We start from the raw sequence: 25530 nt of genomic DNA, 5'->3' as shown, positions 1-25530 counted from the left end.
GATAATGTTTGTTCTGGGAGAAGTGGGCATTCCATGAGCCTGGGAGGTTCTGTCCCATAGGAAATATGGTTACAGGTTGGCGCTATAATGAGGAAAGCCTCGTTTGAGACAGGGAGCCTCAAAAAGCTCCCCTGAAGCTAAGCTCCCCTCCTGAAGCTTCTAGAATAGAGGTCAGAACTGGCTTGAGAACCATCATCCTGCCAGACCAGGCAGGGAAGGCTGGAGGAGATTAAAGGGTTCCCAAGCCTCATACTCTCCACAGCCTGGCTTCTCCAACCCCTTCAAGCTCTCCAGCTTCATTTGCCAGTTTCACTTGGGGGAGAAGAGAGGCAAGTGGAGACAGTTGGAGGCCCAGATGGAAGGCTGGATAGAGGGCTGCTGTGGGGCTGGGGTATGGTTGGCATAGGCCAGCTGGGAGTTTACTCTTAAGACTTCTTGTTTCTGGGGGAAGATATCTGTCCTGGGCGTGCATCTCTAGGGGGCCTCATACAACTCACATTCCCCCTGAAAGAGCCCACATAGGTTGGCACTGTGACCTTCCCTCCTGACACCCATTGTGAGAAGGGGGAAGAACTGGCTGAACAGGGCAGTATCCAGCCACACCTAAGGGCCTGGTCACTCAGATGTCTGAAACTTGGGTTGTGCCAGATCCAACTGTCTTTCTTCTCCCAATCCAACTCCTGCCCCTCCTTGTCTCTGGAGGGCCTAGCCCTGCTGTCTACCTTCTGTGGGGGACTCTTGGCCCCAGCAGAGAGCCAGAATGCCACCCTCCCATCCCTGGGCATTGGACTTAGCCCATGCCTCCTTGCCTGGCCACCATGACCCAGTCCTTTGAGGCCAGGTGTTTCCCCTTTGCAGGAAATGGAAGATGTGACCACACTCCAGGAATATAAAGTGCCATTCAGACGCAAGATAAAGAGATTCAGCCCATTTATTCAGGCATGCAGCTTATCAGATCTGGCCCAGTAAAAGGCTCAGGGTTTCCACTCAATGACTTTGACGGCGATCTGTGCTGCCCGCCGCACGGCCTCACTGGTGTCATCCTCCAGGACACGGAAGACGGGCACACGAGATTGCAGAAACCTGCGGCCCTCGGGGGCCTCAGCCAGCATGGTGAGGGCCTTGGTGGCATTCAACCGTGCCTTGCTCAAGGATGAGCCAAGCAGGCTCAGGAGCGGGTGGATGGCTTCTGTGTCCAGGGCGGCATACTTTCCTATGGGCCACCAACACCACGCATTCCTCAGGGGGCCTCCTGTTCTACCTCCTCTCACCCCAGCCCAATCCTGGCATCTGGCCTCAGGGGAGGTGCCATTCCTCACTCCCTCAAAGGCCTAGCATCTTCCTTTGCCTCCCACCTTGCCCTCTTCATCTCCTGCCCCTCCAGCCCCTCAACTGGCTTCTCCCCAACCACCCTGATGCCTCTCCGGCAATCCAGTTTTCACAAGGAAACACAAAAAGTAAAACCCAATTGTTAATTTATGTGGCAAATGCTTCTTGAGCACCTACTCTGTGTCAGGCACAAAAACTCACATAGTTCTCTCTCTCTTGGTGCTTACAGTCTAGTGTGTAAAGAAGACATTGCTCCTTAACCTTCACCACCTCCCCGCTGTCCTGGCCTGCTAAAAGGCCAGATGGTTGCCCCCTGCCTCCCATCCTTCCTGCTGTGCTTAATGTACTCTTATCTCTCTTTTTTTTTTAATTTTTTAATGTTTATTTATTTTTGACAGAGAGAGAGAGACAGAGAGAGAGAGACAGAGCACGAGCAGGGGAGGAGCAGAGAGAGAGGGAGACACAGAATCTGAAACAGGCTCCAGGCTCTGAGCTGTCAGCACAGAGCCCGACACGGGGCTCAAACTCACAAACCATGAGATCGTGACCTGAGCCGAAGCCGGACGCTCAACCAACTGAGCCACCCAGGCACCCCGATGTACTCTTCTCTTAATGCTGGGACCTGTCCAGCTACCCTCCGCTGTGCTGACTCCCACTGTCCCTTGGATCAACACCCATGCCCCTCCCAGAGGAGGCTCAGCCCCTGCCCTGTGCCACCACATGCCATGCTTCTCTTCTATATCATCAACCCTCTGCCACTCCCACCAATGTTCGCCAGAGGCTGAGATGTCCAGGTCCCCGCCACCAAGCACAGGGCCTGGCACATGGCAGGGGCGTGGGGACCCTTGGCTGGAGTGCCAGCTTTGTGAAAAGTGGCCTCACATCCCTAGGTTCTAGCTGTTACCTGGGCCCACCATGAGCCCTCCGGCCCTCCAAGAACTCCCACAGGAAGCCCAAATGAGACACAGCACTGAGGACGCCCAAGAAATAAATGTGCTGGGGGGAGCCCCTGCCCTGGTGGTCAGCATCCTCACTGCATAATCGAAAGGAGGCTATGGCTCCAGGAAGGCCCCAACCTCTCCTCCTCTGGTATGTCTTAAATTCCACCATTAGGGTCTAGTGGGGAATGGCTGAGAGGCCAATTCTGGGGGGCTTTAAAGCATGCTGATTGAGAGTCAGACCCAGTCAGTCCTCTGTGGAACACCAAGAAAGCACAGGGCATAGGGCTGGTACAGGCAATTGTGAGCATAGGGAAGGACAGACAGCTTTCAGAGGTCAAGTGGGATTACCCACCCTGGCCTCCAGGTGGGGAAACCAGCCCAGTAGCTCCTGTTAGCCCAGGGTTGGATAACTTAACATGGAAGCCTGACTGGCTGGGGTTCCCCAGGTGGGAGAGGTAATCTCATACTCTTATTTGCTGCCTACCCCACCCATTGAAAAAAGTAATTTTGGTAAAAAAACCAAAAAACAAAAAACAAACAAACAAACAAACAAACAAAAAAAAACACCATGAAGGGGTGCCTGGGTGGCTCAGTCAGTTAAGCGTCAACTTCGGCTCAAGTCATGATCTCACAGTTTGTGAGTTCGAGCCCCGCATTGGGTTCTGTACTCTTCTCTGACAGAACCTGGAGCCTGCTTCAGATTCTGTGTCTCCCTCTCTCTCTGCCCCTGCCCCACTCACTCTCTGTTTCTGTCTCTCTCTCTCTCTCTCAAAAATAAATAAAGATTTAACAAATTTTTTTAAAAACCCCATGAAAGCAAGGCTCCAATTGTTTGCCTAGGGCTCAGGATAACCAAATCAAGGACGGCAAACGACATAATTAATCCCAGAATCCAGGCTTACAAGCGTCCTGGGTTGGAGGTGGGAATTCCAGTCCCAGGGAACAGCCTGGCAGGAGGGGACAGAGGTCCTAATGGGAGTGACCAGGAGGGACCACAGGTAGGTGGCCCACTGTGGCCAGGAAGAAGAAGGAGGGTGGAGCCTTGGGCCCAAACTTGAAACGACTTCAACAACAGGCCGGGAAAGTATTTTGGTGGGGCAGGGAGGGGACAGTAGGATGCTGAGCACAAAACGAGAGTTCTGGAAAGCCTGCAGGGACAGCCAGCATGCTGGAGGCTGCAGTGACCCCCCACTGCCCAGTAAGCTCCACCACCTACACAGGGGATGCACCTGGCCAGCAAGCTGCCTCACCTTGAGTTGTCACCGTGGCATACATGAGGGCCCCGGCAGCATTGGCCTGCACCTCCTCCACCCTGTCCTTCAGCAGGTGCACCAGGATGGGGATGACGTCATGCTGCCACACCTGGTTCTTGCCCTCCAGAGGGATGCTAGACCAGAGAGGGAACAACTATGTGGCTTCACTTTTGCAAGAGGAGGTGAGCAGGGCCCAGGACCACCCCAGGGGACACCAGAAAGACTTGTGTTGGGACTATCCCTGGTGGTCCAGGCTTAGCCAATGGGTACCAAGGCACCAGGGAGCACAGATTTGGGTCTCACCCCCCACACTCAGACAACCTGGGAGCATGGCCTGTGGCCACTGAAGGCAAAACCACAGAGGAGCCAGGGTGGGGTGGGTGATGGAGACTTGTCCTAAGGTATCACATGGAAAAAAAAAAACCAGACATGTCCCCCCCAGCTCCAAAATGGGGAGCAGCAGGACCCAGGGGTGCAAACCACAGGGACACTCATTTTGACTCCATGTAAGAGCCAGAGCTACCAGGGATGGGCTCAGCCACACAAATAGCAGCAAGCTGCCAGGGAGACACCAGTAGAGAGCCACCCTCAGGAGAGAAGATGCTGTAAGTCACTTCTAATCCTGGCACTGTACAAAGCTGTGAAAATGTACATGATGGACTCCACATGAGCTCCCCTTGGGAGCTTGATCAAAGATGCAGAGTCCTGAGGCCCGCCTGCAGGGGTCCCATGTGTTCGTTCATTCCCACAGCCAGGGCTGCCCGAGCACCTTGCAGGCCTGGAGCCAGATGCTGAGGCCAGAGCAGGGTTGCTCCAGCTCAGCACCACTGATGTTGGGGCTGGATGGTTCTTTGTGTCCCTTGCATTGTGGGATGCTCAACAGCATCCCTGGCTTCTACCCCCTCGATGCCAGGAGTGCCCCTTCTCCCCAACATTGGAACAACTAAAAATGTCTCCAGACAGTGCTGCCTGTCTCCTAGGGGACCAAAGCTCCCCCTGTTTTGAACCCCTAGTCCCAAGCGGCAAACAGAGCAAAGCCCTGTCCTCAGGAACTCCCCTTGGGGGTGACACACAAAACAGGAGGGAATAGTGCAAAGCACATGCAGGCTGGTGGAGGCTGCCAGTTTCCAGAACAGGTATGGTCCTTAGAGGCTTCCCCGGAAGGGGACCTCTGAGCAAAGAGCAGATGGTGATGGGCCTGGGGTGGGGCCCCAGAATCTCCATGTTCATAAGCTCCCAGGGGTCTGGATCAAGGGCCACACTTGTAGAAACGATGGCCTGGGTTTCTAGAGAGAATCCCAGATGGAGGGAAAGCCAGGCCTCAGGGAGGCCAGAGGTGTCAGGATGAAGGCAGGTGGCCATATCTAAGGCATGGACTTGGGGGGGGACGAGGGACCACCCATCCTTGGGGAACATCTCTGTCCAGGCTCACACGCTGCCTCCCTACCGCCCTTCCTCCCAACTCTGAGGCTTTGTGCTCCCTGAGGCTCCAGGCCAGGATTTAGACTATGATTCTGTGTAACCCTGGGTCCCCTGTGCCTTCATTTCCTTACCTATAAACGGAGATACTCACCTTCCTTGGAGGAATGTCTAAATGTGCGGTGTGTAGGTAATGCCGGGCACATAGGGAACACTCAGTGAGCCCTGTCACCACCAGTTCTCCTGTGCTTGCCCTACTCACAGGGAGGGTGTAAACAACCATCTCATGCTCCCCAGGACTGGGGGCTTCCTGGGATGCAGGACTGTGAGTGCTAAACCTAGAACACCCTCAGGCCAACAGGGCTGTGGCCACCCCAGGGGAGAGGGTCCTTCTCCCCCAGGGCACAAGCAGGCCAGGGGAAGCAGGCCCTGAGGTGGGCTCCCTGGACCTCCAGGGCAGGCTGGCTTGCTGCAGGGCTGTGGGCAGCTCAGTTGCCTTTTCTGAGCCTCAGCAGAAGCCCCAGGGCCGGCCACTCCCACCCTCCCTGCTCCATCCACTCGGGCCAGGCTCACCTGACCGCAATGAGTGTGCGGGCAGCTTTGCTGCGAATGTCATCATTGGTGCTAAGGAGCTTCTGCTTCAGGAAGGGCACCACGTGGCTACCCAGTGCCTCGGTGGCATCCTCCATCAGGCAGGCCGCCAGTGTGTCCAAGAGGAGCCCCTGGATCTCTTCCTCCTCCCTCTGCAGCTTCCACACGAGTGAGGGGATCAGGCCACTGTTGACAATGCCCTGGGCTCCTGCAGAACAGGAAAGGGCACTGAGTGTGGGCCAGCCCCCCTTACCCATTCTGGGCAGCAAGCAGAAGCCAGGAAAGTTCTGCAGAGCTGGTGGGGCAGGGGAGGTTTGCAAATGCCTCTGGCTCCTGGGCCCCTGAGCAGCTAGCAGGAGGCTATGGATGACAAGCCAGAGTGGGAACCACACAGCCCTGGAGAACCCCCAAAGGTGCCAGCCTTGTTGTCACCTGTAACTGGGGGGACATCAGTTACAGGCGTTCAACAGGTGTTCAGTAGCCTGAGAAGCAGCGGCCATCCTGTGTGAGCACAACAGCCATCCCCGCATGGCCAGGCATAGAAGCTTCCCTCCCTTCCCCATCCTGCACCAGAAGGAAGGAGGGGGGACCACCCAAACCCCTCCTTCCCACTTGAAACCTCTCTAAGCTGCTGGAAACCCCAGACCAGTCTGGCCAGCCCTTGGGGAAAGGGAAAAGAGCTTGCAATCAAGTCTGAGGTAGAAGCTAACAGGCTGGCATCTTATATACAAAAAGAGCTGTGCCTCCAACCCAAGATGACAGGAAGTTCATGGACTCTGGCCAAGGATGTCTAAAAAACCCCCTCAGAAAGGGGAACTCCACATGGCAGCATGGCTGGGGCGCTGGGGCTGGAAGAAGTGGTGTGGTGAGCCTCCCCAAGGATGGACTCCACTTCCCTCCTTCCAGCTAGCTCCTCCTCCCTCCGGCAGATGTCTGGAGGGGAACCTGGAACCAGCCCGGGCAGCACCCCCAAGGGGCCTAACTCCCATGTGCCCAGAATTGCTCCCATAGCAGCCATTACTGGGAAGTGAGCAGGGCACTGATGGAAGGGCAGCCCACACTCTTCCCAGCCCACCTCCCAGCCCTCTTCCTGGCCTCCCCAGTGGCCCACACCACCACCAAGAAGCCATATATAGCCCCCATGGAGGTGGCCACCAGCAACACCTCTCTCTTCCGCCTCCCCAGCTAAACCCTCTAATTTGCTCTAGAGACAAATAAACAGGTTAATTAGCCGAAAGGTCTCTAAGTGCCAATTAGCACCAGGGATCTCCTCTTTGAAGACATCACCCCAGCCTTCCTCCCTCACTTCCTGAGGATGTCAAATGGCAGGTGCCCCCAGGGTGAGGGGGCAGAGAGGCACAGATGCGTGTCCAGTGGCTCCCAGTTCCCCGGCCAGGTTCTCACTGGGGTGTCATGGTGGAAGAAGTAGGTCTGCCCTATTTGTTCTCAGGGCATTCATGACACAGGAAAAGCAGTTTTCCATTGCTTTAAGAGGACTAGGCTTTTTGGGGTGCCTGGGTGGCTCAGTTGGTTAACTTTCCAACTCTTGATTTCAGCTCAGGTCATGATCTCACAGTTCGTGAGATGGAGCCCCGCGTCGGGCTCTGTGCTGACAGTACGGAGTTTGCTTAAGATTCTCTCTCTCGACCCCTCCCCCACTTGCATGTACACTCTCTCTCAAAATAAATACACTTTTTTTTTTAAAGAGTACTAGTCTTTTTAAGATTTAGTACACACGGATTTCCAAAAGTGCCTAGCTTGGACTTCTAAATATATCCAGCTGGGTGACTTTAGACAAGTTACTTAACTTCTCTGAGCCTGGTTTCCTCATTATTGAAACCAGCCTAGCTGGCAAGGAGTTGTGCAATGGCAATGGGTAGTGGGTGGGAACATGCTCTCTGTAAGGGACTATCATCATAAGCCCAAAACAGCTGGGCCTAGCATAATAAGGGACTCCACCATCACTGAGATCCACTAGAGGAGTGTGATACAAAAACAAAAGCTGCACAGTCCCTGCCCTGCAGGAACACAGCCTCTGTCTCTCCCCTTCAGCCTCACCCTCCCCATCAGGGCACTGCCAGACCACACACCTGGCCTGCTCCAGGTCCATTTCCCACCTGCCATGTCCCAGGCACCTGCCCACAGGCTCCCTACCTGCTCCAGCCCTGGGTCCAACTCAGACACAACGTGATCCAGACAGCCCCTTCCTAGCTCACCATGGGGAGGTAACATTCGATATTTCAAGGATTTGGCTGGCTGGAAAGATTTTGCATAGAGGAAGAAAGTTCCTAGCTGGGGGACACCCAAGCAAAGGGTTGGGGATGAGGAATTTGTGCATCATCCCAATTTGGGGCCTGACTGGGGCCTCACTTGCACCTAGGCTTTCCAGGGACCCTCTCCTCCCAAAGGTGTTGTTGGGCACAGGCGGGGGCCAGGGGGCGAGGGGGAAGGGCAGAGGAAGACAGTCCAAGTCCAACTGTTGGAGGTGATCACCTCCACTGCTCCCTCCCTTGGTGAGGAAACCAAGGCCCAGAGTGGCAACTCAAGTGCCCAAGATCACACAGCAGACAGGGGCAAAGCCAGGGCCCCAGGCATTTGTCTTGGGCTTCTGCTCCTAGAAATGCTGAGCACTGGGACCCCAGTTCATTCTGAGACAGAGGGAGAAGATTAAAAATAAAACGCGTGCCGGGTGTGTCTCTCTCTGCTCGTTCACTTTGCTTTTCAGCTAAAAGGAGAGTTGCAGGCCTGGCTATTTATAACTAACCCAGATCTGCAACGGCTTGTTCAAGTTGGGGCTGGGGGGTTGCACAGACCCCAAGGAAATAAACTGGAGAAACCCACTCAGCCCCGCCACAGCCTGAGAGTCAGCCAGAGGGGCTTGGGAGAGCAGGTCAAGCCGGGAGAAGAGTCAGACAGGAGGGTGCTGTTGCCTGCATCCAGAGACAAGCAAGATGCCACCACCCCCATCTTCGGGTAGTGGGGAGACTAATGGCACAATCTGCCCAGGACCAGTCGTGACGAGACAGGTTCATACTCGCATAGATGAGGAGCTCCAGCGTCCTAGGCACTCTGGGCATGCAGGAAGGTAGGCCCAGGGGAGCTGGGCCTCATGGGGCAGAAGGGCAAAGGTACGAGGCATGGGTGTATTTGGGGAGGGCCCCCGGTCTGGCATGGCTGGTGTGCCAGGACGGATTCAGTGACTGATGAGCCAGAAAGCTCCACCAGTTGCTCTGGAACTGAAGGGACATGATACCCAGGCACGGAATGCTCTGTGACTGAGTTTTGGTCATTTTCTGGAGATAGGTTGATACCACTTGGAGAGGCCACTCCTCAGCCATCTGTCCCTGCAGGATTGGTGAAGTCCAAGGCTTAATCACTAGGGCCCCCTTCCTCTTTTCACCACAGAGCCCCAAGCTGTTAACTCTTGGTCCTGTTTTCCTGGCTAGGAAGGACTGAGGATTGGGCACCAGCCCCAGCCCCCAGGGCATCTGCACCTCAGGGGGACCCACCTGTCCAGTGTTAGCCTCATGTGGCCCCCATGCCTTGAACTGCTGGCACACTGACCCCCAACTGTGCCCACCTTTGTTCATGAGGACACATCCCTGTCTTTAGCTTACTGGGCCTCTCAATAGCATATGATGTGGCTGACCCCATCTTACCTCTCAAGACACTCTTCCTGAGGCTCCAGGACCCTCTACTTGCTGGTTTCCCGGCTACCTCTCCCACTGGTCCTTCATGTGCTTAGCAAGCACCACCCTTCCTCCAGCACCTCTTCTCATGGGGGCCTCTTCCTTGGCCCCCACCCTCCCCACTCTGCCCCCCCTGCCAGGGCCAGCTCTTTGTCATGGCTGCAGCCACCACATGGCCCTCTCCTGACACACTCCGTCGCTCAGTGATCCTGCAGCCCTATGCTGAACTCAGCTTCATGCAGAATCTCTGCTTTCTTATTTTCTCTGGGATGAATAGTTGACATTTTTGTTATTTGATTCTGCATATTAAGACAACCTATACCATCTCAGGTGCCTGGGTGGCTCAGTCAGCTAAGCGTCTCTTGGTTTCGGTTCAGATCATGATCTCAGGGTCATAGGATTGAGCCTCACATCAGGCTCCATGCTGGGTGTGGAGCCTGCTTGAGATTTCTCTCTCTCTCCCTCTACTGCTTGTTCTCTCTCTCTCTCTCTCTCTCAAAAAAAAATGGGGGCACCTGGGTGGCTCAGTAGGTTGAGCATCTGGCTCTTGGCTTCAGCTCAGGTCATGATGTCGCGGTTTGTGGGTTCAAGCCCCACACCTGGCCCTGCACTGACAGTGAGGAGCCTGATTGGGATTCTTTCTCTCCCTCTCTCTCAGCCCTTCCCCTGCTCATGCTCTCTCTTTCTCTCTCAAAATAAATAAATACACTTAAAACAATTTTTTTAAAAAAAATAAAGACATTAAAATCTAGAGGCACCTGGGTGGCACAATTGAGGGTCTGACTCTTAATTTCAGTTCAGTCACGATCCCAGGGTCATGGGATCGAGCCCTGCATTGGGCTTTATGCTGAGCATGGAGCCTACTTAAGATTCCCCCCCTCTCTCTGCCCCTCTCCCTAACTCATGCTCTTTCTAAAATAAAATGAATAAACAAAAATTAAAAATTAAAATAAAATAAAAAGCTAATCTTAAAACTCTCCGGTGGTTCTTAGGTCAACATCCCCAATCTTGCATAAGGGCCACTGGCCCGGTTCGACTGTCCCCAGCTCCACTCCAGCTTTGTATTCTGGCACCCACACCTGCTTGCTGGCTCCAGCCATGCTGGTCTCCCATGGGTTCCTCCAATCATCATAGCTCCTTCACATCCAGCACATCCCCCACCTTGGAACATGCTTCTCTCCTGTCCCAGGTCACAGGCCACCTCCATTCTGCTGTCCCAGTGCCCAGTTCTCCCCCTGCATGTGTGCCCAGGGTTCTGGGGAGGGCTCTCCTCCGTGAGGCAAGAGTAATGGTGGATTACTGCCCCACAGACAGGAAGGTCCAAAGGCAGGGTCGGGCCTGTCTAAATCCTAGAACTGTGTCTGTGCAGAGGAGGTCATCAACAAATAATTGCTGTATGAAGGATTACAATCATTAGTGGCCCCTAGGGTCAGGTGAGGGAGGTAGCAGCCAGCTCCACTGGGCTGCTTCATGGGCTAGCTCTGATCTCATGTCTGGACTGCTGTAGAGGGTCATCTACACTAACATCTAGTTTGCCTCTGCAAACAGCTCAATTCTGACCCCAGTCCTACAACAGAAACTGCCCTCACCCATCTCTAAACATGTGCCTACGTGCACTTCCCCTCAGAATCACTAAGGACAGTCTATTAGTGTCCCCTTTGACAGAAAAGGAAACTGAGGCTCATCCAGGTGAAATAACTCACCCAAGGGTGTACAGGCAACAGAGCTGGGTCTATGCTTCACCCTCACCTCCTCTCACCTCTGATCCACATCAGGGCAGGGCCTGTGCCAATCGTCTTCCTGGTATCAAATCCACTGGCCTCTGAGTGGTCCTGTGGGCAGGGGCCCAGCCTGATCCAGGCTGTGGGTTTGAGGGCATGCACCCAGAGGAGCCCCACAATTTTGGCCACCTTTAGTTCTCACTGACCACCTCCAGCCAGCGCTGTGCCAGGTCTAGGTTCACCTCGGGATGCCCATCACCAACATCTGTCCTGTCCCTGAGAGTCTGGGCAACTTCTTCACAGGTGGGCATGTCATGTCACAGGATATGTAGTCCAACAGTCTCCATCTCAAAAAGCAGAGGAAACATTCCCAGAAACGTTATGGGATAATGTTGCAATGCTACAGCGTCCAGCCTGCAGAATGGGACCCCCGCCCCTGCCTTTAAACCACAAACCTGGACTGGGATGACCACCCAATCCGCCCTTGCCAATGATCAATTCCAGTGCTCCTGCCAGGTGTTGGGTGATCCTTGCAATGTGACCATGAGGGTGTAAATTGATAAGGAAGGTGTTCCTAGGACAATCTGCATTTCACCAGGGATGCTCTAGAATACACTAAGCTTCAAGTTACAATGATGGAAAAGACAAGGAGTGGCATTAATATCTTGGTTCTCTGGCCCAAGTCTTTTAAGCACAGGAGTGAGGGACTCCTGGCGTTGAGGCCCACAGATGGGCCTCCCCGGAAATTGAAAGAATTTGGCAGACTGGCTCAGGTACATTTTGCTACCGGTTGGATGCCTTCTACCTTCCACAAGCTTCTAAAAGGCGGCGGGGGTCCTGGCCTTAACTGAGCTGGCTGGCTCCCTCCTGCCTCTCTGATCTAAGGGACACATCCTGGACCTTTCCTCCTCTCCTCCTTTTCCAGGCAACCTTCTATGGCCAGGATTGCCAGGGACCCTTTAAAAAGCCCCTTCACGCTGGGGTAGCAAGCAGCAAAGATGACTAATGTCCCTCCCATCGCTGCACTAACCTCATTGGTGTAAACCTTTAGGGTTTGAATAGCCTCATAGCCTTGCACACGTTCCAGCGGTTGGTCGCGACAATTCAGGGAAGCAGGTGCCACTAGCCCCACTTTGCAAAACAGGCTCAGAGAGGTCAGTTGGTTGCCCAAGGTGGCGGAGTTTAGTGCCAAGCTAGGTTCGAATACAAACTGGGGGAGGCGAGCGGGGGCCCGGGCCTTCCGCCACTCTTAAACTCTGTCTCTGGCTCTTTGAGAACCAGTCCTGCTAGCTCGGAGCCGTGCCTTCGCGCAACCAGGTCCCGGGGACGCCTGTGCGGGCAGCGCCAGCTCGTGCGGGACTGCGGCGCGCGCGGAGCCGTGGCTCCACCCCTGCCCGTTGCCATTGGGCCTCATATGCATCGGTCAGCCGCTCTTGCCCAATGGGAAGAGAGCCGGCGCTCGTGGCGGGGCGGTGGCGCCCAGCGCGTGGTCACCGGCGGGCGCGCGGCACCCCCGCCCGCGGTTGGCCTGGCAACGCGCTGCGCTCGCGGCTCCGCCCCCTGCCGGCGGCAGCGCTGCGCGGGGCGGGCGGACCCGCGGGCGGGCGGCGGGCGGCGGGCGGCGCGGGAGAGCGGGCGGAGGGAGCCTAGCCGGCCGGAGGGTGTGCGCCGCCCGCGGTCCGGTCACGTCCCCGCGCGGGTGCCGCCGCCCGCGTAGTGCGGAACGAGGGCGCCGCGGCCCGCGCTCGCCGCCCCGCCCCGCCCCACCCGGAGCAGCTCGGCCGATGCACCGTGCGGCGGCCCGGAGGTGAGTGAGCGGACCTGCGGCCGGGGCACACGCTGAACCTCGGGGGTCCGGGGACGCGACTGGGGCGTCCACCCCACCCCCATCCGGGGCCCCACCCGGGCCTTTGTGCTAGGGATCCGCCTGGGCGGGGGGCGCCGGGGAGCAGCGAAAGGGATGCCCGGCCGGGGTTGGGGGGGACCAGGGTGGGGATGCCTGCGAGGTGGACAGGGGGAGACCACGGGCCGGGCAGGTGCTGGGAAGGGGCGCCACTGGGCTGAGGAGCCGGCAGGAGGGGGTGGCCGCGGGCCCGGGAGGTGGGCAAGGGCTGCCGGGGATGACGCGTCGCCCCCCCCCCCCCAAAAAAAAGCCGCCCGTGCGGAGCCGGGGCCAGGAGACCTGCCGGAGAGGCGCTGAGGCGGGGTCTCCCTCCCAGGGGAGCGGGGAGGAGGCGACCCCGGGCCGCAGGAGCGCCGACCTGTGGCCTTGGCTGAAACGGAGGAGAGGGCCCCGGAGGCCTGGGCCCGGGGCCGAGTGGCTCGCAGTTTTCCGTCACCGGTCTTGCAGAGAGCAGGTTCTTTTGGAAGCATTTAGAGCAAGAGATGAGTATCGACCTGCTGCGATTGTGATATGTTCCTGGCTCAATATTTTTTTCCCTTAAAAGGTGGGGGTGTTGGGGTGTTTGGGGGGAGGGGTGTGAGGGCCTCGGGGCTGGGGCTCCGTATCCTGCGGGAGATCCACGGGGGCTCTGCCTGCAGGGCGGTGCTGAGCCTGCCTTGGTGATGATGGCAGGACTCCGCCTAGGCCGAGAATTGAGGATCTCTGTTACAAGAGAGAAGAAGGCAGTGCGGAGACCAGGGTTCCCTAGAGTCCCTGTCTCAGGATGGAGGGACCCGCCTGGTAGGCGAGGTCTGCCTGTTTTGGTGAGGCATCCCAGCCCCCGATGGACTCCCTTCTGCCCAAGTGATTTCCCTGCTCTGGGGAGTGAGTCCTGCTGCCTTGGGCTCTGTCTAGAGGAGGCTCCTTGGCCAAATTCGATTAAACAAATATTTACTGAGCATTTGCTCCCCCAGAGCCTGGCGGTGAGGTAGGAGTGGACTAGGCCTGCCCTCCTGAGACCGACGCACCACCCCACAGGGGAGAAATGTCTCCCAACCCTGAGTGTGGGTGCCAGGGCCTCTGGAGGGACCTTAGAGATGAGGTCTGGGCTGGGGTCAGATGGGCCTGTGGGCAAAGTGACATTTGAACTGGAGCTTGAAGGACATGAGCACATATGGGGTGGGCATTGTGGGCAGAGGGAAGAAAGTGGAACAAACCACAGAGAGGGCACTCAGGCAGTTGGGTCTGGAAGGAGCACAGGATGTGCTTGGGAAGACATAGGTGGTGTGGCGGGAAAGGTGGATGAGAGGTGCACAGGAGCTAAAGGAGCTGGGGAAATGGAACATCCCACTGCTTGTTAGTTGTGGCTATTCCAGGTAGGCCACAGTTTCTTCATCTGTAAAAGGGAGTAGCTCTGTGACCTAGGAGTTGGGGTGGGCTTGGGGAAGAGCTTGAAAGACTCTGGGGTCTCCTTGCAGCCTAGACTGCCCTTCCAGGCACCTTGTCTCATGGGCAAGGCCAGGGTACTGGGTCACCAACAGCCTGGCCCCCTTCCTAGCCAGGATGGAGAATGATATTTAGTTGGAGACTCTGCCCCTTTGGGGCGTGGATGTTTGTGAACTGTAACAGGGAGGCTTGGGAGTCTCCATTTAGGGGCTGATTGAATGGGAAGGCCTGGCCATGTTCAGTTGAAGTGGTGTGCCTTCAACGTTCCTCGTGCTCCAGGGACAAGACACTGGCATTTGGTTTAAAACTCTTGTGTGTCCCTCTAACAGACGTTGATTTTCTGAGACAGGAGGCAAATAAGACATAGTCCCTCCTCCTTGGAAGGCCAGTGTCACTTTCTGCCCTAGATCTGCTCCCTTGCTCATACCCGGGGATGTTTTCGCTCTCCCTCTGAAGGGGCTGTTTGTTATTCATGTATGTGGCATTCCCCCCCCAAACTCCTAACACACACTCACTTTCAGCTTTTGGCTGAAGCCCATGTTGCTGCAGTGAGAGCAGGGCCTGCCTGCCCTCATAGGGGTGCAGATTATGCCAAGAGGGATAGAACCAGTTCACTCTTGTGCCTGTTGCCAGGCCACATTCTGACTCTGGCAGGAGTCTGTGGGATGCTAGATTTGGGATATGGAATGGATTCTTCTCTCTGTGCCCAACCTCTCAGCTCTTTTGTTTCGTGGAGTCTCAGGAATTCCTTGGTCCAGATCTCAGAAGCTTCTAGGGGGATTTCAGGAACTTCTGGGTAACCAGGTGGACTTGGCAAGAGCCCCTGTAAGAGGCCCCTGCCTAGAGCCCCTGTAAGAGGCCAGTGGGATGGACGACTGAATGGTGGGAGGGCTGGCCTGAGACTCGGGGTGTGGCCTGAACAGCGTGTTTTTCTGTGTGTTTTTCTCATGCGTACATACATGTGATGGCAGTGTGTGCCGTGCCTTCTGTCCCTGGATGTGAGGATGAGGCAGCCCTATCCTGTCTCTTGCTAGCACTCGGAAGACCTAAAATGCTGTGTGGGTATAGGATATTCTCACTGCTGCTGACCATGGCTGGGCTTGCAAGAACTCTGGAAGAAGATTAGCATACTGCTCTCCCACAACCCCAGGAAGGAAACCTGGGGTAACTGAGCCTCCAGACACAGGCCTGCAGACGCTGTGGTTGGCAGGAAAGAGGGCAAAAGGAAATGGATAGGGGCATCATGGCAAATGCTGAGGATCAGCCCCAGAGCAGTGGCCGGACAGCTTAGGCAGACTGGGGATTGACGTGGAAAGGCCCAGATGCCCCAAAGCAGGTTCGGGGGGCCCTCCAGTTGAGGCCTCCAAAGACCTGGGTCAGTCCCTGGCCCTATCACCCCTGGCCCAACCCTGTGCTGACTGAGCTTCTTTGTCTTCATCCATAAACAGAGCCAAGAGTTCCCTGCCCTGTCCCTGCACCTATCCCTGCATGGGACCTCCCCGTGTGTCTGGCCCCTTACACGCATCCACACTGGCAGGGAAGATGCTCGCGGTAGTGAACTGACAGGGACTAACCACAGGGACCATCTGATGGCTCCTGGAGCACATGGGAGATGTCAGCCCTCCGTACAGAGCCCGAGGAAACAGAAATGGTTCGCACATTCATTCATTCCTTTGGCTAATATTTACCAGAACCTGCCGAGTACTAGGCACTGTGCCAGGCACAGGGATATGGCAAGGAGCAGGACAGATGCAGCGTCTGCTCTCATGGTGCTCACAGTAGTCTCAGAGAGGCTGACACAACACCTGGGTTACTGAATGCCAGGTAAGGTAGGTGCTGTGAAGAGAACCAAATTAAATGGGAGGGGGATGGGAGAGGGTCAGGGGGTCCCTTTGCATGGAGGGGCCATTGGCACAGTGCCATGGAGAGTGACGGGTGAGTCATGACTGACAAGGAAGAGCACCAGGAAAGAGGGTGGCAGGTGCATAGGCACTGAGGCTGACCCACTTCTGCTGCTGGAGGCCTCACCAGAAAGCCAGGTAGCCAGAGCCCAGTAGGGTAGGGTGGTTTACGGAGGAGGTCAGGCAGGCCCCAGTGAGGCAGGAAGAGGAGAGAAAGCTTGGAGAAGAGGAGATACTCAAACTAATTCTGCTGTTAAAAGACCTGTGTGGTTGATGGACATGGGGGCAAGACGGGGGGGGGGGGGGGTGGTTGTGAGGGGCTGTTACAGCAGTCAGGGGCAGGAGGCTGCTGACCCAGTGCAGTGGGAGCAGTAGGGGTCATGAGAAGTGGTTGGATGGGGTTTATTTTAAAGAGGACCTAATGATGGACGGGAAGCATGGACAGCTGGAGGGATGGCAGTGGCATTGGCAGAGAAGGAAGATGCGGACTCCTTCATGAGAGGTAGGAAATTGGAAATTAGGTTAGACTTGGTAGACATGGACACATGTGGCGGTCAGAGGGGCGAGCGAGGCTGGGGGTAGAAACCCGGAGTCCTTGGCACCAGGTGTATGGGAAGCCAGGGACTGGCCAAGGTCACTTGAGGATCAAGGGTAGGTGGGACCAGAGGGGCTGGGTCAGGCCTCAGGGCCTTCACCTCTCAGAGCATGAGCCGAGAAGGAGCTTCCAGAAAAGAGATTGAGAAGGATTGACCAGCAAGTGAGGTGGGAGCACAATCATGATGGCCACGTGGAGTGGAGTGGAGTGGCCACATGGAGTGGATGAAGACTGTGGAAGAGGGTGTTCTCAGGAGAGCGGGGCCTCTGAGGCAAACCCTGAGGTATGCGTGGAGTGCATGGGGACTGAGCAACAGGGGTAGGACCAGCTATATGATTTGTGGGCCCTTGGTAAAAGTTATTAAACATTTCAAGACAGTAGAGCATTACATGAGGCATGGGGCCCTGACTGACTGCCCAAGTGCTTGCCCATGAAGCCTGGTTATGGCACTGGGAGGGCAGTTCCACGGGCCTGCCACCATGTTCCCCCTTCTCCCTTGGGCAGTTGGGCACATGGGCTGTGTTTGGCACTTGGGGCCACTAGGGTCAGTCGGAGCCAGCCTGCAAGCCTCACTCTGGCCTCCTGTGAGTGTTGCTTCCTCCCCCTCTGTCCCTTAACCTCGAGAGGGAGGCACGGTTCAAGGGCTGAGGGCTGGGCAGTCCTGTTGGCACGCAGTTGGCTTCATACAACAATGGCTTCCTTGAGTTCATCCCTTTTCCAAAGGAACCTGGTATATCACAGAGTTTTGAGTTATTTGCTTCTAAATTAAGGTATAACTCTCTTTTAGAGACATCCCTGGAGAATCCATCAAAAAGTGCTAAGAAGCGAGACTGTTAAAAACCACGGTGCAGGGAGAGGCCTTACAAACAGTGTCAAGCCCGGCATTCCTTCCAGCAGCCTCTAGCCAGAAACACACCCTTCCCCGAGGGTTTGTCCAGGCCGGCTGTGCCTCTTCTGGCTGTGCAGACAGTGGTCAGAGCAAACGTTTCAGAAAGAGACCCTGCCCCAACTGAATAGCCCTCCCCAACCTCTGGAATGGAGAGCTTTGCAGGCAGGGTTCCAGGATCTGAGCCCTGACCCCCCTCAGCAAGGCTCTATGCCCCTGTGAGCCAGGGAGGTCAAGGTTGTGGTGATGGAGCAGAGGACAGTAGGCTCAGTTATGCACATTTCCCCCAGAGCCCAGACACAGGCGTTCACGAGGACAGCAGCAGAACCTGCTGTGGATTACAGTGAGCTAGTGCCTTCGAAGGGCAGAGGCTCACTTTATCTTTCCAACCAACTCCTCCAAGAAGGGGCTGATTTTTACCTCAGTTTTGTCCTCATAGTCAAGGAGACTGAGACGTGGGAAGATGGGGTGGCTTTCCCAAGTGGGTAATTGCCTCTATTTCTCCCCTTAGCACTCATCACAATATAACCTATTACCTGTTTTATTTATTTTATATACTATCTCTCTCCTGGATCTGAATGTAAGCTCTGTAAGGTCAAGACCTTCATCGGCTGTTTGCCACTGAGAATCCAGCCCCAGAGCCTGGCCTGGCCATAGTAGGGCCTCAAGAAATGGCTGTTTAAGGGGGAAATGAATACTGGCAAGCGGTCAGGGCTAACATGATCTTTTGAGCCACGTTCATGCAGAGGGCTGGGCTTCCTAGTGGCTACAGTCCTCACACTGGAGAACCAGTGCTCCAGCTCAACCCTCTGATCCCAAGAGGTTGTGCCTTTGGATCCCAAGAGGTGTGTCTTTGGCCTTAAGGTTTGGCCAACAAACAAAAATCACCTATAGGTGGACACCACTGGCTGTACACCAGTGAGGCCCGACTGTGGTTCGCTCACAAGCCAAGGCAGGTGAGTGCCTCACTTCTCATGCTGCCATTATAGGCATGGGTCCCTGCCACTGGAAATCAGATGCCTCAGTTTGACACCTGGCCCCTCAGTGACATGGTATGACCTGGTAAGTCCTTGGTCAGACGTAGAGGTTTCATATGGTCATGACAAATAGGGGCATGTCCATAGGAAACTGTTGTAAGAGAGCAAGACTAGATCCTGGTGGTAGGAAAGGAACACAGTGTCTGCAGTGACCATGTGATGGCTGAATGGCCTTTCTATGGCCTGTGCCCCAAGACCAGCTCAGCAGAGCCGCTTGGTGCAGGGGGGAAAGCACTGGAGAGGAAATCAGGAGACCTGGGTTCTAGTCCCAGCTCTGCCTGTAATGCTGACGCTGGTGAAGCCTCTTCACTGTCTGGGTCTAGTGTCCTCACCTTTAAATTGGCCTTGGTCAAGGGTATAGATAGTTTTCATTTCTTGTACCAACTCTGGAGTGACTGTCCAAAGCACAGAGTGTTGAGAAGGATTCTGGGGCTATGTTATGACTCAGAGGGAAAGTGGTCATGGTTGACGAGTGATGTCCACGGTGGGTATTGGAGGGAGGATTTAGACTCAGATGTGTTTGCCAAGGACTGGCTGACCCCGCCCACTATACCCTCACTCTTGCCTAGAAGCTTCAGCTCATCCTTCATCTCTCCATCTCTCCCTTCTCCCAGACACCGACTCTGACCCCCCAGATTAGGTGAGGACTCGTCTCCTCTTCAGTGCTTCCTCCACCAGCCTCCTGAGTCTAACAGGCAACCCAGGACCCTACGCATGTCTCTTCCATGGCAGCCTCTTTCTGTACCCTGAATGAATGAATGAGCAATTTAGTGAGCCTCATGCTGAGCTCCAAGAAGGCTGCCTGGAATTAGGAGACTGGGTGACCACAGAAACGGTGTTGTAGTGGTGGGGACAGTGCAGGAGGAGGAGGTGAGTGACAAGGGAGGGCTATGAGAAGGTCCTGTGGGGCCCGGTCGTCCTGTCTGACCTCAGCCACAGGGCAGCTCACCAAGGTGAACATGGGAAACTGCTCCAAACTGCCAAAGGGACTTCCAAAAACCCTCCTTGACCATGGGTTGGAGTACTTGACACCTGCAGCCTTCACCCTGCAGGAGGTCCCGGTGACCTGAGCTGGTGGTGCCGCACCTCCACTCCCCCTGGCCACCATGTCAGCAAGCAACCCTGCCCACCCCTTTTGCTGTGACCCAAGCTGCCCCAGCTGTGTGCAGCCTCAGGCCTGCACCACGTGTCCCCTCTTGCTTCCTGTGGCCCCATGGAGTAACCACCAGGACCAGCCAGCCAGCCTCCACATCAGCACATGTGGGGTGCGGTGGCCCTGTCCCCAGGCTGGGCTTTCCTCCAGCGTGGTCACCCCCCCCCACCCACTCTGTTACCTCTGATATGCTGTGCAAACATATTTCTCGATAAAATGCTGGGAAGAAAAATAATTAGAGTGTTGCCTCCATTATCCAATTTTTGATTAATCAAACTCTCTTTGTTCTCGGCCAAAATCTATTCATTTCCCTTAAACACTGGGCCAGTGCCAGGCATTGATTCCCTCTATGATAACGCCACGCACGTATGCACGCACATCCCCAGCCCTGCCCCACCTCATGGCAGGGAAGAGGGCGCAAAAACACTGACGGCGCTGTCTGAGGCCCCAACCCCACCCGCCTCCTCCAGGAAGCCCCACAGCCACACTGCACCCACCATCCCTGCCCTAGCTCCTCCAGCTCCTCAACTGGGCTCAGTTCCTACGTGGCCTGAGTTTCTGGGTGTGTTCGTATTGTCTTGCTGGCTGTTCTGGGGCTCTCCTGGGGCGGGCGAGGGGTGGAGGACCAGTGTGGAGGGGGTGTGGGGGTATGGCCACTGTGGCTATTGAGGACTGGGGCAGAGGAAGAGCTGCAACCCCAGGCTGTGTTCTGTCACTGGCACAGAAAGGCTGGAGCTGAGTGAGGAGGCCAAGGGTGAGGACCAGGGTTTGTGAAGGGGCCTCAGGGGCTTGAGGGAGGGATGGAGTTGGGGTGGGGGCAAGTTTCCGGTGGCAGCAACGGAAGCCCAGTTCTGATGGGCTTACCAGATGAAGGGACATCTGGGCTGAGGGCTCAGAGGCAGAGCAGTATCAGGGTTGGCCAAGACTAGGTGGGAGGTGGCCACACATCTACCGTGTCCATCTGGAGGAGGCCCAGGGCCTTTCCAGAAGACTTCCCAGAAGTCCCTGGCTGTCCCCTCCCTGTGATGAGTTGGCCCCTCCCTCATTCAGTACAAAGGGCTGGGGTGGATTTATTAGCACCTGCTTCCTGCTGGGTACTCCTGGGCCTGTAGGACACATCATTGGCACACAGACCAACATCCCTGCCCTGCGAAGCCAGCATTCACAAGTGTGAATGGGGAGCGGGGTAAGTGTGATGGGGGCAAGGGGGAGCAGTAAACATGGTAAGGAAGCTGTGTGCCCTGGTAGAAAACACAGTGTTGTGGGATGTTTGGGGAGTCATAAATAGAATGTGCAAGGGAGGCTTCTTGAGTTGGGGACATCTGAGCCATTTGGGGAAAGAATGGATTGGCTTTCTGGACAAAGAGTGTTCCAGGTGGAGGGAACAGCCAGTGCAGAGGCCCGGAGTTGAGATTGTGGATGATACTCAAGGGACAGCAGGAGGGCCAGTGCACCCAGTGTGGAAAGTGGAGGGGGCACGGCAGGGCGGGGGGAGATGCAGGGTCACAGAGCCCTGGGGCCCTGGGAGGACTCAGACTCTGGCTCAGAACTAAGATGGCCAGCTGTGGGAAGGTTTTGAGCACAGGAGAGATGCTCTGTCTTACAGTCTGACAAGGATCCCCCTGGCTGCTGGGGGAGCACAGAGTGCAGGGGCCAGGAGAGAGCAAGGGTGCCTGAGAGGTCACTGTGGCAGTCCCAGTGAGGGGCTGGGGGGTTGGAGGCTGGTGGCTGGATTTCAGACAGAGGGCTCCTCTGAGGCCAGCCAGGCCTAGCCCTGACCTGAGGCACTGGGTTCTGTCAGAAGGAGTGGGGGCAGGGGACAGAGGGATGCAGAGCAGAGCATGCAGTAGACACATGCCACATATGCCCCCAGATCCCCTTTCCTGCCGGCACACTGTCCCCTACCACATCAGTGTTGCCTGCTCACAGCTGCACCCCTTGCTGGAAAAGAGCCTTGGGCCCTGGGAGGCCCTGTCCTGTCCCTCAAGGTGGGACAGCCTTGATTTCATTTAGGCTCCACAGCTCCCTGGGATCAGGCCACACCAAGAAGGTGGCTGAAACCACACCTTTGCCTGGTTCCCTGCCTGGCCCTGTCCTGTCTCCCTGTCTCCGGAACCTGCTCCCTGGACCAGTCACATGCCCAAGAATCGCCATCTCAGGCTCTGCTTTTTGAGAACTTCATCAACAGGGTCAGAGGCTACCGCAGACTTAGAGACTCCTAGGGCTCGCCCGGCATAGATGGGAGGACCAGTGCCAGCCGCTGAGAGTGACCTGCAGGGGCCCCAGACTCACAGCCTGCAGGCCTACGTGAGTTCAGAAGGCTTGGGAAGCAGGCTGTGGGGAAGGGCAAGGAAGAAAAAGGGTGGTGCTCACCTTTCAGGTGAGAAAGATTAAAAAAAAAAAAAAAAAAGGAGCTGCACGGAGGCAGAAGGGGCTCAGGGAAGGAGCTATGCACTTGCCTGGTCCATAGAGCCCTCAGCAGAGAGGGTCTGGCCTGGGGGGATGGTAGCTGGAGTGGGGGGTAGGCTCTTGGGATTCCACACTCAGAGGCAGGAAATTGCAGGGCAAGAGACCCAGAGTGGTTAAATCAGAGTCTTTACCCAGCCCACGGGCCTGACTAAAAGTCAGCAGTTACCTTCCCTATGGAAACCGGGAGCCAGGCTCCACCCCAGGCAGCAACCCCTTCCACTCGGCTTTTAGTAAAGGCCACATGTCTTCCCTGCACATCTGTGCCTCCCTCCTCCTTGTATGTGGAACCTTTTCATTTTTATTTATTTATTTACTCTTGGCTCAGAAATCTCTGGCCTGATTTCCTCCTGAGTCAGTGTTCCTCAGGCGATGCTATCACATCTCATCTCGTCAGCCTTAGCAGCTGTGGGCTAGAAGGCTGAGGGCATCTAGAGCCACAGGACAGTACAGGGCCATAGGAAAGGGCCTCCCTGGCCATCTTCAGTGCCCTAAGGCTGAGAGGCTGCCTAGCTGGGGTAGAGCCATTTGTTGGGGCCTCTCTGCAGCTGGGGACACTGTGCACCCAACCTTGGTCCTTCCCCCATCTGCTCAGACTCTGGCTCCGAAATAAGCAGGGAGCTAGGAAGAGGCAAAGAAAGGGGGGCTGCTTTTAAGAGGAGACTCGCTGTGGGTCTGCCTGTGCCAGGCTGGTCAGGCAGGCTGGGGGGACATGGATAAGCTAATCCAATGGCCTGAGGCCCGGTAGCTGTGGAGTGGCTGCAAAGAACCCAACACACAGAGTCCTGTTTCCCCAGCACAGAAGTGTCTCACGTGTGCACATGCTACCATTTTTTCAAAGAAGCTGTTGTGATCAATGAAATGCAGAGTCATTTACGAACTTGTAGAAATCTTGGTCCTCTAAGCAAGCTCTAACCTTTTTACCCCCGTCACCAATGCTCACTGGATGATTGGGCGTGCTCTGTTCTCACGATAAAGCATGCCGGCCGAATGCTCCAGAACAGCAGGCAGCCAGTATCCTGCACTTTGGCAGCCATCCCTTTTAGTCACTGGTGTTTGGCCCAAACCTGTGTGTGCCAGTTGTACTTGTCATTGTGACTACATCCTTGAACACCATACACACTGATGAAATATGAACGTAAAGAGGAATTCTGTGGAAATTCAGTGGATGCTTTGGAAAGCCTCAGTACAAGCTGTGATTAGGTTTGGTTTGGGCAAGACCAAACTGTGAGACTGGAGACAGAGAGCCATGACAACCTAGGATTCAGGTCCTGGGTACTTTGCAACCTCACACTGCCCGGAGAAAGCCAACTGGACCTCACACATAATGTGCTCTGGTTTGAGAAGGAACAGTGACAGTGACTCCAATAAGTGAGCCTGTGCTCTGAGAAAAGATGGCCCGCCCCCAAAATTGGCAAAGGAATGTATGATTATCTGTCTTAAGTTAAATTAAAATGTTTAAAGTTCGTATTATCATTTCTTATGACTCCCTGTGTTAAGTCATATTTCAATATGCCAACCAGCCGGAAGTCCCAACTTTGATGGCAACTTTTGGTCATTAACCAATCTTGAACATATACCTATAATAAATACACACACACACACACACACACACACACACACACACACACGCATGCACCCACACACCCCTGGTGGGATCTACAGGGTTGGGTTTTTGTTGTTTTTTTTAACCTTAGAACAAGGAGGGGTAGGTCTGTTTACCTGAAAAGCTTGTAAATGATGGGTCAGTAACAGACAAGGGCAGGGGAAGGTCTGCTTGCCCACACTGTAGAGTTCTCTCCTGGGCAAGCCAACCTGGAAGCCCCTTCCTCAGGACCACTCCAGGGGAGAGTCCAGGAGCAACTTGAAGGGAAGTGTGGCGTTTCTCAGTGTGAGAGAGACCAGGAGATGCTGGTGCACAGGGTGGGAGGGGTGGGGTGCATGGGTGTGCTCTCTCCCCCCATGCCTTCCCCGGGCTCCTCTTTTATTTTCAGCAGGATGAGAAACGGTCAGGATAGAGTTTTTGGTGGGATTACAAACCGGCTGAGGCGGGAAAGGGCAGGGTGAACTCCCAGGGGTGGTAGGAGGGGGAGGCAGGAAGGCTCAGGAGGACTCTTGCCTGCAGTTTGCGGAGGGGTGGGTGAAATGCCCTGGGACATTTGGGGGAGGGTAGGCGCCGGCAGAGGGGTCAGAGTCCCCTGCTGGGGTCTCAGAGGCCCGGTGTGGACGGCAGTAGACCACACAGGACCCCAGGCAAGGTCATGTGAGGTAACCCACTCAGAAGGGAGTGCTGGGAAGCTTTGGAGCTGTGAACCAGTAATTTTTGGTGTTCGTCCATCTACCCATCCATCTGTTCTACACATCTTTACAGAACTGGCAACAGAGAAGGAGAGGGAGGGTAAGGTGGGCCTCGAATAGGAGGTCAGACCGACCTGAGGGCATGGTGGGTATGCTCAGGGCAGGCACCTGCAAGGCAGCCAGCGGCCCAGAGGCCCATGAAGGGCCAGTCCTGGGCATCCCTGCTGGACTCTCCCGGGGTGAAGTCCAGTCCCAGTGCCGAGCCAGTAGCACATGATACTTAGCTCAAGGTCACACAGGGCCAGGCGGCAAGTCTCCACCGAGTCCCTCAGGCTCCAAGGGGGCTGCCTGGTGCTGCAACAGTGAGGGGGCTCTCACAGTGGGGGAAGCTCTTGCTTGGCCCCAGAGGGGGATGTTTTCAGTGGGGTGGGCTGGGACAGGGCACTGTGACAGGGGAGTGGGGAACGCAGCCAGGGAGGCAGGGACCAGGCTTCTGGTGGGGGGGTGGGGGATCCCAGGAAGGAAGGGGTGGGGTGTGGAGGCCAGCTTTCCCCAGAGGGCAGCTCCTAGGAGGGTGGCCTATCCCTGTCCTCCATCCAGTGTTACTGGCACCAAGGCAAGCAGGGGCTTTTATCTCCTCAGGAAGATAAGACTTTTTAGTCCAGAAATATGTGTTGTTGTGTCCAAAACCATTGGAGCATTTGGAATGGGCCGACCCAGATTCTGCTATACGTGATGCTGGTCAGGCCCACAAGCTCTAAAGTGGGGGAGACATGTTGCATTCAGCCGTACTCCTGGGCCTTGCCTTGCCGGCCTTTCTGGGGAGCCCACATGTCCAGGGTCCCACCTAGGGACTGGCAGCAGACTGCCCACAGTTCTTGGGTGCAGGTTGATGCACCCGCCATCACCACCACCAAAGGCAC

General features: G+C 55.7%; 2 protein-coding genes across 4 annotated transcripts in view; one reads left to right on the top strand and one right to left on the bottom strand.

The window, feature by feature from the left end:
* Positions 1–913: 913 nt before the first annotated feature.
* Positions 914–25530, bottom strand: part of RSPH14 (radial spoke head 14 homolog) — an 84031-nt gene continuing 59414 nt past the window's right edge. For all 3 annotated transcript variants that reach the window (XM_053205492.1, XM_015077612.3, XM_027044126.2), the window contains 3 exons: positions 5516–5741; positions 3521–3657; positions 914–1213 (listed from right to left, as the gene is read on the bottom strand). In XM_053205492.1, coding sequence (XP_053061467.1) covers positions 975–1213; positions 3521–3657; positions 5516–5741 — 602 coding nt within the window. In that variant the 3' untranslated portion in view covers positions 914–974. The remainder of the gene's footprint in view (positions 1214–3520; positions 3658–5515; positions 5742–25530) is intronic.
* Positions 12565–25530, top strand: part of GNAZ (G protein subunit alpha z) — a 53400-nt gene continuing 40434 nt past the window's right edge. The window contains exon 1 of the mRNA XM_027044125.2: positions 12565–12750. The gene's annotated coding sequence lies outside the window, so the exon portion shown is untranslated. The remainder of the gene's footprint in view (positions 12751–25530) is intronic.

Source organism: Acinonyx jubatus, chromosome D3 (genome assembly GCF_027475565.1).
Source record: "Acinonyx jubatus isolate Ajub_Pintada_27869175 chromosome D3, VMU_Ajub_asm_v1.0, whole genome shotgun sequence".
Classification (NCBI taxonomy): Eukaryota; Metazoa; Chordata; class Mammalia; order Carnivora; family Felidae; genus Acinonyx; species Acinonyx jubatus.
The sequence above is the reverse complement of the archived record's forward strand: the minus strand, read 5'-3'. Positions and strand labels throughout refer to the sequence as shown.